At 38.7% G+C, this 14,218-nt stretch overlaps 1 protein-coding gene across 2 annotated transcripts in view; it reads right to left on the minus strand.

Moving 5' to 3' along the window:
* LOC103476252 (polypeptide N-acetylgalactosaminyltransferase 10-like) overlaps positions 1 to 14,218 on the minus strand; it is a 63,822-nt gene that overhangs the window by 25,642 nt on the left and 23,962 nt on the right. For both annotated transcript variants that reach the window (XM_017308699.2, XM_008428458.3), the window contains exon 4: positions 11,689 to 11,855. In XM_017308699.2, the coding sequence (XP_017164188.1) occupies positions 11,689 to 11,855 (167 nt within the window). The remainder of the gene's footprint in view (positions 1 to 11,688; positions 11,856 to 14,218) is intronic.

Below are 14,218 nucleotides of genomic sequence, written 5' to 3' on the forward strand. Positions count from 1 at the left end.
CCGCCGCAGTCTCTGTCTCTCGTCCCCGCACCCTCCCACCTCCTCGGTCGGCGAGGAGAGCCTTCGGTGACTGGGCCGAGGCGTGGCCGGACGATGGTCACCCTTCTCCGTTCGCGCACAGCATGTTCGTGGAGGACGTGATGCTAAATGATCTGCAGACACCTGATTATCAGGTAGGTCAGTCAAACTTTATTAACAAACCAGCGTTCTGACAACTTTCCCAGCATGCACCGTGTACTTCTTTTTCTACGGGCAAAATGAAATCTGCGGCTGTTTACCGTAGTTGCTAGACCTTTTGTGGCTCAGTATTGGTCCATATATAAGGCGCACCGGATTATAAGGCGCACTGTCGGCTTTTGAGGAAATTGAAGGTTTTTAGGTGCATCTTATAGTGCGGAAAATACGGTACTAAAAGCAACAGAAAACCAGAACAAGCAGTTGTGAAAGGGGTTCAACTCCTGTCTGGCAGGTCAATATTTCACCCTGTGTCCTAATGTTCCAGGAAATGTTGAATTATGTCAAAACTAAATGAATAAATGTGCCACCGACTAAGAAAAACACACAGCAGCTTGTTAAACAGGATAGATGTCGGACAGAATAGTTTACAGTCAGCTGTTTCAGACTGAATGACGGTGATATCTGGAAATGTTCACTACAGAAGAAATATGACAGAAAAGATGCCCGAAAGCGTACTTTCTGGGTTTTAGAGGTTTCCCATTAACTAAAAGCAATTTTCTTCAAAACTATAAGAGCTGCTAGCTTCCTGCTTTTTACCCAGCATACAGTCCAAACTGCGCTGATCTTAGAAAATTACCCTTGTGTTACATTCCAAAGAAATAAGTAAAACTTCAAAGTAATAGGACTCTCCAGTAAGAAAGGCATTCAAGACGATTTACAATAGCTAAAACAGACAGTATTATCCCAAATTTAAAAGCCACTATGATGATGATTCTTCAAATATTATTAGATAATCAGAAGTCTGTGTCTGGAAAAATCAGACTTCTTTTTCATGCCTCCACATCAAGTCTTTCAAAGAAAAAAAATCATTAGCATCAATATTTCAAATATATACTGAAAAAATATTCAGATGACCTTGGGATTGGGGGCAAGTTTGTTCAGACATTAGATGGTAATCTGCACTATGCGTGTTTGGTTTTTATCTTTTAGTTCTAAATGTTCAGATGTTTCTTTATGTCACTGTGGGAGTTTTGATTTGTGCTTCTGTTTCTCCATCAAAACACTTTCGTACCCAATCTAGACCTTGTCTCTTTGGTTGTACATTATAAATTAAATTACATTTAAAACCACACTACAAAAGGACTAAATATTCTCAAGACAAGCAGAAATGACTTGTGAAAAAGGTTTTCTTTTGACAGAAACAGGACAGTATAGGCCATTTTTTTATTTCAAACTGATGAATAAATGCAGCAACTTGAAGGATATATTTCTTTCAGAAATGGCAAAAATCTGTCAGAGCTCAGACTCCATTAGTGTCATTCTTATCTTGAATTGTGGCGTAAGAAGAAAAGCCTTGTTCAGAAAAAGCTTTTCTCCTCTTGATGTGGTCATTCCAACTGACTGATTGAATTTCAACCTGAAAAGGGGGGGATTATTTCCTCACTCCTGCATCCATTGCCCTGACTGTACACCTGCAGTGGGAGAAGTCAGTTATTTTCCTCCACAATACCATAAAAATCTGCTCCTGATATATTTCCGCACACTTAGCAGCAGACCTCCTGCACGGAGAGCTGCAGTGGTTTGAGACTAAAGACAGGACTGGTTCCTGTTGGGAGCCATTCTGTGTTCCCACAAAACTGCCTTTACATCCAGACTGGAAATACATCAAAAGTTCCTTTGCATACATCCATCCCACACTCTTATTTGAAATGAAGTATGGCAGCCATTTGCTCAACTGATCCCATCGGGAAGCAGAAAGTGGGAAAGTAATTGGACAATCAATCTGCAGATGGCAGGTTTCCTTCACACAGGAGCTGATGGTGCAGCGTGCCAGAGCTGTCCTGCTGAATAAATATGTTCTTTGTTTCTGGCTCTGATTACATGACACATCCTTTCTCACTCCTGAATGAGCATTCTGTGAGATTGACAAATGCGACAGAAGTATTTACACATGAGGCAAATGAAATAACAGGAGAAGCAGTTCTGTTTTCCAGGCTGTGGGCAAACATAAGAATGCTTATGTCCAAAAAGGAGACAAAGCAGCAGCTTTATATATCTGGCACAATTAATAAGGACATATGAGGAAAACCTACTATGCATGATATTTTTAGTCCTACAGAGACTGTGGTATCATTCATCTATAGTACGATAGCCCAAGAGCCAATAATTCTAATGATTAAATTTATTATAAAGTTAGTCAGTTCAAAATTTAAAGCAAGGATTTTAATTCATATTGTGTTAGTCACAAGGTTTTCTTTACTGTGAAATTAATTATTCTTTTTTACACTCCAACAACTAAAAGATTGAGCCATCTTGAAGATATTGACAAACAGGAGAATCTACATGATGATGATGTCCTGCAAATAGAGAAACGTAAATCTACAGCCGTTAATTCAGTTAAATCTTCAGGAAAAAAAGAGCAAAACCAGCCTCAATGGTTTGCGAAGCTTATCTAATGGTAACTAAACCTAAATTAAGTTTCATTGGGATTCATTATGGAGACCCACTGTCACTGGTGTTCAGAAAATTTTTTTAATTTAAATATATATTAGTGACGTGCGGTGAGGTTCATAGCTGGTGAGGCACCGACTAAATTATAATCGGATTTACAAATCTAGACACCTGCAGGTTATTGTTTACATAAGAAAATTTTGAGCATGCGTACAATGCTGGCGGGCAAAAAGACTATTCTTCAACATGTGATGCTTAGCCGCACCACCGCCGCAGAATCATTCCGTAATCTCAATCAAATTTAGACATGTAGATATTATTAATCTCGTGCTGTGCTTAACAGGAAAGGGAGAAACCGTTAAAGTACAACTCAAACCCATGTCTTTCTCGCTCTCTGTATCAGCGCAGCTACTGTATTGCTAGCTCGCTGTTACTGTCTCTTACTCTGCAGTTGTGGAGTCACAATATCTGGGTTCATGAGCGCCCCCTGCCATGAGGCACGAGAACTGCCTGCCTCACCTCGAATCTGTTCTCTACCGTTTCTGATCGCTCCTTAGCACATGAAACACGTTACACACACAATTGGTGACAATAAAAACACAGTACATTAAATACATAAGCTAAATTATGGAAAATCAGTTCATACATTAAATGTTTTTTTAGCCCTTTTATTGGTGACGTACAGACAGGAGGAGCATGCTCTCATAGAATAGCAGCCAGTGCAGTAAGCAAGAGGTTGCGCAATCCCAGGTGAGGCTCAGCTTGCTGCTGCCTCACCGGCTTCACTTCTAACCATTTGAATGGGAAAATACAAAAATTCAGCGATTTTGAAGAAAAAAACCATCAGATTTGGTTAAATTAAATTAAAAATAGGTATTTTATAGTACAAACCACAGGGTGAAAATATCTTTATAAATTATTTTATTATTATATATTATATTTTCATGATGACGCCTCCCCTACCACACGTCACTGATATATATATATATATATATATATATATATATATATATATATATATATATATATATACAAAAAACAAGTTGAATGTTTACAACATATTATTGCGTTTATATATATATATATTATATATATAATATGTTGTAAACATTCAACTTTTTTTTTTCTTTTTTTTGCAATATTAATCTTCCAGAGAATTTGTGACTTGACTTGATTCAGCACAATGGCAGCCAGACTACCAGGCATCTTCTCTTAACTTCTCCACTTTGAGTCCCTGCTGTGCCTCGACCAGGGGAGATAAATGAATAATTCTTTTCCCTGCATCATTAAATCCTGAGCAAAGTTTTCTGCCTTGACTTGATCTAATGTGCCAGCAGAGTTGCAGGTGGTCCCGCTGGCAGACTGCCAGGTGTGAGGGTTTCACCCGGCAAGACTTTCACCTGCTGTTGCATCTATAAACGCTTTTTTTATGAGTTAGTTAACGAGCTGGAACATTACCTTGTGAATATTCATGTGTGGTAAAATGCTACATGTGGTTTTGTAAGTAAATATTCTGGCCTCTCATCCTTTGATAAAAACATAGTTTAATAAGATAAATTAAAAAAAGGCAACAGTTGAAGCAAAGGGGAGACGTTGTAAATTATGATCTCCCAACAGCAGGAATACACTTTCAAGTCTTGACTGTTAAAAAAAGGAACCCAAGCTGTCACCCTGTAGGTGTTGTCTGGATGCTATGTGACACTGAAGGTGACCTATTACGCTTCATTGAACAGGTGTTAGGGTCGGTCTATGATCTATACAGAACATGTTTATTACATCTTCTCGGTTCTGCTGATTTTGAGCTTTCAGAATGAACTGTTTTAGGACTGTTTGTCACTTGAAAACCAAAGAAGCTGCTGCTGGCTGCACTCCCAAACTCAACGTTTTACACTCACATGAAAATGTCTGCAAACAGATGAACAATCAAAGATTGTACATCTTTGAAAAGCAGAGGTAGAGCCTCCTGTAAAAAAAACAACAACAGCATAGCAAATGGTTTCTAGATGGTAAGTAAACAACAACACATTAATCATTTCCAGCATATCTGCATGAAAATTCAGTTTTTTTTGTAAACCTCTGTTGACATGAGCAGGCAGGAGAAGCAGACAGAGTGAGAAGGGGGCAGATATGCCGAAAAGGTCCCAGCAAAACTTGAAATTTCCTTTCAAAACACTTGTAACTCCCTACTTTATGGTTCCAATGCCAAATAAACCTTAAGATGCATTAATAAACACAGCAAAATCCTTCTTAGCATCACTACAGACACTGACAATAGCATATGTCAAGTAGAATTCCATATAGGTACTTCAGCTTCCCAAGCTCAATTTCTTTTGAATATCTTAGATGTGTTCTATAAAACAAATCGGCTAATTTCCCATAAATGCATTAGAGTTACGTTCCAAAGAAAAAAACGCAAATAGCTGAACACATGAATGCTGAACTGTGGGTGACACTGTATACATCACTACCTCACATGTTTTCTACTCCAGGCACTTTGCTGTCAGAAAAGATTTTAAGGTTTCCAGAGGACTGTGCACTGATTAAGAACATCATCCAAAGTAAAAACCAAGGATGTTTGTTCTCTCAAAACTGGTGTCCTGCATGTTTTAGATTCCAGATTTGACACAGCTGAATTAATGGCCAACTTACCTCCTTTACCATCTTTAGCCTGGTAATGACTAACTTATTTGATTTAGGGGTATTAAGAAAGGGGGAAGATCTAAACTTGACAAGACACCCATTCTTGAGAGAGTGAACTTCACTATTCAAAACTGTTGTCTGCTCAGGGCTTACCTAAGAGCCCCATTTACATTCAAAGTAGCTGATCCAAATGGAATTACAAAATAGCCCTATATTAACTGTCAAAATAGATTTTACAAAAGACGATTCTGGGTGAAAAGTGAGACCCATATGGTTGTTAGACATGTCACATAATCTGAACTCACTATCTTACTACCCTTTGTCCCACAGTCTTGATTTATTTAGTAAATCTAACTAGGTTGCATACCAGAACCCCATTGTTAGTCCTGATTCATTCTACACTAACCAGCCTGCTCAAAATCTACACATTCCCTATAAGTGTGAGAAGTCAGAAGGAGATGGATAGATGAAGCCAGGCTCCCTCTGCAGTAGAGAGATTGCACCTTTGATCTATGCAAAGAAACAGCTTTGCTGCAGGGCAAAGGTCTTGATTTATCGGTCAATTGATGCTGGACTGTTCCAAGACCCAGCTGAAAAAGGTATTTGATTTGGATATCTACTGGATAGCTTCGTTTTGAGGTTTTGAGGCATCTCCCACTGGGAGGAGTAGCAGGGGCTGAACTCTGGAAGTGCTAAACCTTCCTTCTGGCCAGGGGATGCCTTGAGGTTCACCAAAAGAAAGTTGTGACAGGGAGAGCAAATTATTTTGGCTTCAGTGGTGGACCTTACCTCTGTGACCAGAGATGGATGGATGGAAACATGAACTTACAGGAAAACAGATAAGAAATCAAAGCAAGAGGTTGTACTAAGAATTTTGAACTTTTGGCACTAATATCATGCTAAGTTCAGGATTTCAAGTATTTTGAAATCCATTTGCTCTTTTACACATGGTTTGCTTCTCTTTACCTTTTACAGATGTATCTGTCTTTACTAATGCAGACACGATGAAATCATTTTTCAGTTTTTCTTCCCACCATGTGTGAAGTTATAGCAACTTTTGCTATCCTGTCTAATCATAAATCCGTAAAATGACTTGGGCTCCACCAGCATAATTCATCGCTCATGCTCAAAAGCAAATGCTAAGCTGCGCGGATCAACTTTTTCTTCTACACAGTAGACAAAAGATGTAGAAGATGAGGAATTGCTCTACTGCTGTGAAGCCAGAAACGTATATTCTTCCACCTCAGCATCTTACCAGACAATTTGATTTGTCAAAAATCACTGTTACAGCCTAAAGTGTGCTGAAATTAAGTTAAAGTAATGTAAAGGACAACAGCCACAACCACAAAGAAGGAAAACCAAGTTGAACCAGAAAAACATAAAAAGTGTTTTCAGCTCTGATCACATAACATGCAAGCTGTCTGTCACTCAGCGTCACAGTTGAAGTATTGGCTCTATATTTGAGCTGACTGCTGGTCAGATGTGGCAAAAGGTTGAGAATGGAAAGAACAATGTCATGATCTGTGTTTCTGTGTGTTTATTTTGAGATTTTCTGTGTTTAGTCCTGTTTCCCTGTGAGTCTCTGTCCTGTCCTCCCCGTTGATTGATCCCAGCTGTGTCTCGTTCCTGTAATTACCCTCCCAGTGTATTTAGTCTCACCTGTTGTCTGTGTTCCTCGTCGGATCCTCGTGTTGTCAGTGTCTTAGTCTGCCGGCACAGTTGAACTGTGAAGTCCTGTGCTGGCCTTAGCTCATCATCTCAGTCTTTTGTTTTGAGTCAGTTGCTACCGGTGCTGAGCCTCTGTGTTTTCCGCTCTGCCGTGCTGCCTGCTTGTTTTGGACTGTTCCGAGCATCTATATTATTAAACATATCATCTTCACCATACCTGGGTCTCAGCGTTTCTCCTCACCACTTCCACCCACCAAACCATGACAAGCAAAACTTGAACTCAGGGCTTATTGTAATTATTAAAGTGTTTAAACCAAAGGTGTGAAAAACATTACCATTTTGTAATCTTTTTTATAAGGAATCTAAAGCAGTACATAGCAGGTGTTAACATAAACTCATTTTAAAAATGAATGTGATAATTATTCGTCTTCAACAGATTGAAATTTCAATTTATTCTTATGGCATAGATCTGCCTTTTAACCCTTGTATGTAGAAATTACCCCACACATGTAAAACGTGTATTATTTGCCATAGTCCTCTACGTTTGCCTCAGTCCTCACACACACAAGGGATAAGTAAGGTTTGCAAATGTCCTTTTGACCTGAGGTTAACGTTACCCTGTCTTGTCCATTACAATTCCAGTTTTAATGTGTGCCAGGTATCATTGCACTGTCAGAACACCCAAATGTGACATTTGAACCCTCTTATCTGTACAGCCCTCCTTAGATGAAAGAACATGTTATAATGTTCTGAAACAAACCACAAAGGCCAAAGCCATCCATGACCTGAAACAACTGGAACAGCCCTGTCAAGGTCAGTAGATACTGTTACATCACCATGTTCTCAGAGCAGCAACCAAAAAAGAAGCCTGCCCCAAAAGCTGATGAAAGACGATGATGATAATAAGAGGAACAATTAAAAAAGAATGAGAACGGATAAGTTTTTATTCTGAGCGGGAAATGGAAATATCAAAGCCACTTAAAGGGCTAATCAGAGCCAAATGGAAACAGTTGAGGTAGAGTGCAAGCAGAGGGGAATTAGGTAATGGGAAACAGCTGTGGAAGGGATAAAAAATAAAAATAAAAAAAAAACAGGCTGAGGAAAGGTGAATGATAAACAGAGAGTTGAACTGGGAATCAGAGAAGTTAAAAATCAGCAGCAAACAAAGTGACTAAAATACAAAAGCCCAGAGAGCAGAAGTAAGGAATAAATCAACTAACACCAAATAATGAACCATATGTCAAGATCTAAGAAAGTAAATATACAAGGAGGTGATAAAAGGAGAAACACAAATCAAACCCAAGACTCTGCCATAAATGATCCTTAGTGTATAATTATCACCCTTTGTGGATAAAGAAAAATCAACAATTCATATTTAAAGGATTGATTTATGTTGAATTATTTATTATTCCATTGAAATTGAGCAGTTCGAATAAATAATTAAAATAAAACAAAAATAACTAACAATAGTTCCATCACTCCAGTGATAAAATGTTTATTAAATTCTCACCCAAACTTCTATCTGAGTTGACCTCCAGTCAGATGAGACAAAAATGTTAGACGGTCTGCTAAAAATGACAGAAGCTGTGAATTCCTACTGATTCTTCATATGTTTTAAGCCATGTTTCCGTTGTATCATAATTTGAATATTGTTCCATAGGTGTTGGTGATTGATAACATCCAAATTATATTTCTCTATTCTTTATGTGCATTAGATGTGATGCTATTCGTGTTTTAACATTTAACTTGCAATCATGTTTGATTGAAAGACAGCAACACGTCCTGAGAGGCAGATGGAAAAGAAGTGTGGGGACAAGAAGTATGAAAAAGATGAAACACAATCTCATGATGCTTCTAGGGCTTGTGGGATATTGAGAGAAGAGTATAGGTTCTGGATCGAAATCTGCCACAAGGCAGACACGCTTTAAAAAATAAAGATGTATTCTTCACTTTCAGACAGTAAGAGATCATTTCACTGAAACTCGTCTTTCAGCAGAAGGCTGAAAGGTTCAATCATGCCATGAGACATGAAGGGTGCTGTCAACCCAGCAACAGAGAAATCTTGAATCCAAACAGACATCCCCAATGTTTAAATAGCTGGAAAATATAAAGCCGTAGTCAGTTGATGCTGAAAGGGAAGAAACTTCACTGTCCACTTCACAACTGAACACTGTAGAGTAACATAAACTAGAGTAGTAGAGCAGAACTAAAACAACTGAAACTTTCTGATGTGTTCATCACTGATAATCTGTGATCTGAACAAGACTCATTCCAACTGATGCGCATGAAGATTTTTTAAAAAAGTTTAATTACCTAAGCCATTAATACAGAATTCTAAATTTACCATTTAATGTTATCAGTGGTTACCATGGTTGTTTGTACCACATTGGCTGACAATGTCCATCCTGTTATGTGCACTGTGTAACCCTCTTTTGATTCCCACTTCTAGCAGGAAGATGCATCATGCCACAAAGCACAATTTATCTCGGTTCACTGTTCTGTAACAGCTTCCATAGTCACTAAATCTTAATCCACCAGAGCACCTTTGGAATGTGGTGAAATATTGATGTGAAGCCAACAAATTGCTACAGGTGTATGATGCTATCATGTCAAAATGAACCAAAGTGTTCATAAAAAGTCATAATCAAGCCCAAAGAAAATCTAAAAAGTAAAATAGTTGTTTTGTCCAAACTAACATTTTGTGGCATATTTTTAAGTAAACGGATTCAATTGCAGCATGTGTTTGCCAGCATTTTTGTTTCTGCTTCGCTTAGCAGTGGGATGGTTTTGTCTCAAAGCTCTTGATGTTTGTTAACCTCTAAATGAGCCTTTGGCAGTGGAACATTTCATTACAGTCGACAGAACGGGCACTAAACATATCCTTCAGTAAGGGATGGTGACGGTAAGCGGTAATTAACAAGGTGTAAAACACTTCATTTAGTGCTGTAAGGAATAATAACTGAGAAAAGCTGCCTTTAATTCAAGGAGGTGTTAATCGGATATATAGGTTTATTCTGTAAAGACACAATATTTCAACACTGAGTCAGTTTAGAGGACAAATTTATTATTGGTCTTTAGTTAAATTTTTAAAGCACATATCTCAAGCTACAGAATGCTTTGCAAAACTACTCACCGTTTGAATTTCTCACATTTTGTCAAGGTACAACCAAAACTTCAATTGTATTTTCTCAGAGGCAGCTACAGCTGACAGAGGCTCTGCCACTTTTTAATTTTAGCCTTGATTGAGGGACAGATAAGCCCTAATCTGCCAAACTCAGGGACTTGGTAAAGACCAGTAACATGCGGTGAGGTTCATAGCTGGTGAGGCACCGACTAAATTATAACCGGATTTACAAATCTAGACCCCTGCATGTTATTGTTTAAATAAGGAAATTTCACACATGCGTACAATGCTGGCGGGTAAAAAGACTATTCTTTAACATGTGATGCTTAGCCGCGTCGCCGCAGCAGAATAATTCCGTAATCTCAATCAAACTTAGACATGTAGATATTATTAATTTGGTGCTGTGCTTAACAGCAAAGGGAGAAACCGTTAAAATACAACTCAAAACCACGTCTTTCTCGCTCTCTGTATCAGCGCAGCTACTGTATTGCTAGCTCGCTGTTACTGTCTCTTACTCTGCAGTTGTGGAGTCACAATGTCTGGGTTCATGAGCGCCCCCTGCCATGAGGCACGAAAACTGCCTGCCTCACCTCGAATCTGTTCTCTGCCGTTTCTGATCGCTCCTTAGCACATGAAACACGTTACACACACAATTGGTGACAATAAAAATACAGTACATTAAATACATAAGCTAAATTATGGAAAATATGTTTAAACATTAAATGTTTTTAGCCATTTCATTGGCGACGTACAGACAGGAGGAGCATGCTCTCATAGAATAGCAGCCAGCGCAGTTAGCAAGAGGTTGCGCAATCCCAAGTGAGGCTCAGCTCACTGCTGCCTCACCGACTTCGCTTCTAACCATTTGAATGGGAAAATACAAAAATTCAGCGATTTTGAAGAAAAAAACCATCAGATTTGGTTAAATTAATGAAAAAAAGGTACTTTATAGTACAAACCACAGGGTTTGTACTATAAAATCCTGTGGTTTTTATAGTACTTCGAATTATTCAAGGTACAAGCCTAAATACAACTGGGGATCTGTGGCAAGACTTAAAAAGTTATGTTAAAGACTTTGGACTCAATATGGATGAGTCAATTTGACTTCAGAAGAAGACGGGGCAAACATTTCAGTCTCTACTGTAGATGTGCAAGCCTGGGGGAAACACACCACAAAAAACCTGCCATTGTAATTGCTTTAAAAGTATTTTCTCAAAAGATTCATACAGATGCACAACAGCCTTTTCAGATTTTCATTTGAACAGAATTGTGAGAACAATCAATTCATCCATAGTCCAACCTTGCAAGGTCTCCAGGGGCCTGGTGCCTATTCCCATCAGTCAATGAGTGTGAGAAGCGAAAATAGAGAAAAAGCAGAGACATGGGCACCAACTTAGGGAGTAAGTTGCCCATGGTTTTTTTTGTTGTTGTAAAAGAACCCAATAATAAACAAGGACAACATGCAAGCTCAACATGCAAGACCTTCCTGGTCCAAGGCAGCAGACCTACCAACTGCAAATCCAACAGCCCATTTATAAAACCTGGCATCATTCACTTCACAATAATTCATTGATAGTGCATAGCCTGTAAAATCATAATAAAATACACTTTATCATAATAAAATGTGCCTTTGTCACTGAAGTCATCAACCAGGATGATTTCTGCGATGAGCTCTGGAGGAGAACGGTTGATGACGCTGTGAACCGTCCTCAGCAGAGATGACCAGCCCTCGTTATGAAACGGGATGATGATGCTGGTGTTGGGCAGCTTCTCTGCATACAGCGTCTGTTTGCAGCTGCAGACACAAACACAATAAAAATACTCATTTTAGTGTGTCTTTTTTGTTTTTCTACTAAATGGACAATGTCTCATTCATTTCTCTCAGACATCCAGCAAAGGTTCTTTTGCTGCTCAGCCAGCTCTCCAGCAGATCTCAGGTCACAAAGGTGATGTATTATTCAGAGTTTAAATGGATGTGCTTGGCTCGTTCACATCAGCTCTACTCACCAGGCTGGAATAAAAATGCAAACTTCTAAGAAACCTTTATGCAGCCCATTTCTCCAAAATAATTCTTGTAAAGAAACCAGTGGATCGCCAAAATAATTTCTTTAAAAACATATGGATTTATTCCACGTAACATTCATTTAAATATGCAAAAAATATTTTAAGACCGCTAGCAATAACTGAGGATTCTGTCCTGTGTTTCTATCCGCAGCTGACTGAGAAAATAACTGAACATATTTAATTGTTCAGAACAATTAAATATTCTGCAATGATTCTGATTGGACATAACTGGTAAAGAAACAGTTCAGAAATGGATATTATAATTTATTTGCTTTGCAAGTGAGTGGCATGTCTACAATAGGACAATAAGATAGAAAAGCAATGTCCCTTATTAAAAATGACCCATTCAAAAAGGACCCAGATCCATTTTTTGTTAAAGAATAAGTTTTTTATATTTCTCTAGTTATCGTCATGGTTTTAGCAATATGCATGGTAACAACAGAGGTAATATATCTGTTTTGATAAATTACACTTTCAGATGGTAACTAAAGAAAGAGAAAAGAATTAGGCCATTATTGAAATAAACAGTTGAAACATTGCAACAGATGACCACTTATGTGGGTATGCATTCAAGCAAGAACTTAACATCTCATCATCATTTATCATTTTCTTTCTTCTAAGGGGAAACAAATTTCGGCATGCCTAGTCAAAATTACCCATAACAGCTGCCCAGGTCCAGAATAGTGACCAGTTTTAGCCTCACATCACATTAAGAACAAATGCATGTATGTGTGAGTTAGGATCTTCTTTCATTATAGATCAGAAAGTCAATCAAATCTCTTACTACAACCAACAACTTAGAAAAATGCCTCAGGTCAATTCTAAATATTTTTAGGTTACATTTTGGTGACTTTTAGGGGGCTTTGAGTTTTATGTTCAGAGCTTAACAGCAGTTCTAAAATGTAAACAATCTGTAAAAATGTAAACACATGCAGTAATTAAACAGAGACGACAACAATTAGCAAACCAAAGGCCTTCTGAGTGCTGCACAAAAAGAGCTTAGTGATGCCGCAAACGTATTATGACACAGACAGCTTTAATTTCATTACTAGCAGCATGTACAGAGGTTATCAGCCCCAACATGTGCTCCAAACGATGAGAGACAGCGATCTCCTCATAAATTACCCCAGCAGGTGGCTCAACCCCTGCAGAGGCGTTAATCACGGGAGGCGAGTTATGTCCCCCCAGAGAAAGTGTCTAGTGAGCTGTCAGTCGATAAATACAGGTGTTGAATATCAGCCAGCATGTTCATTCACATACAAACACTAAGAGATGCAGTGATGGACAGCTGACTGGGTGGTTTACTTTAACTAACCTCGTCCAATTCCACGGGGAGACAGAGGTAACGGTTAGAGAGTGTGCTTCCAGTAAAAATCATCAGTTTGCAGAACTCAGATGTGCCAGGTGCAGGTTTGTGTCTGATTGCCTCTGAGTCACCAACAATGAGCTAATCGCAGCGAAGCAGACGGCACCCGCAGGGCAAGCCAGGTGAGATACGGATGTGTGAAAGGTGCAAGGCGACAGCAGATGTTTTTATTTAAAACGTGTTCGGTTTTTATAATGCCGTGAGAGCAGCGATAAAACAGAACTGTGGTCGCTACGTCTGATACGGAAAAAGGAACCTTTTGCATGGTTGTCAGTGAGAATTCATGTTTGTTCAAGTAATTATAAATAATGCAGTCCTTATCAGTCGACGAAGAAGGTAGTGACAGGAAGGAGCAAACTCAGGCTGAAAACAGGCAGCTCAGCAAAGGATGCTAAAGATGTTCATTTGAAAACCACAACTAAAAACAAAGAGAGGTGTTCATGGAGAAAATGACTCACATCTGGCCAGCATAGTTACTAACAATGCAGCAGGGTGTCAGTTTTTATAGGCTGTGAGAGAATAAACAGGGGAATGGACTAGATTGTGACTCTGCAGCAAAACTGAAGACAACTTAGAGATTATCTATGCATTAGCTTTTTCTGTTTCTCTGGAGCATTCAAGTGTTTGTTAACATACCAATGCAGACAAATATCAGCAATGAACAACCAAATGTTGTTTCCCATCAATTTGCTGAAAGGTCATTGCTATTTTTAAACCTCCATTCTTTA

Source organism: Poecilia reticulata, chromosome 14 (assembly GCF_904066995.2).
Source record: "Poecilia reticulata chromosome 14, P_reticulata-male-v2, whole genome shotgun sequence".
NCBI classification, from domain to species: domain Eukaryota; kingdom Metazoa; phylum Chordata; class Actinopteri; order Cyprinodontiformes; family Poeciliidae; genus Poecilia; species Poecilia reticulata.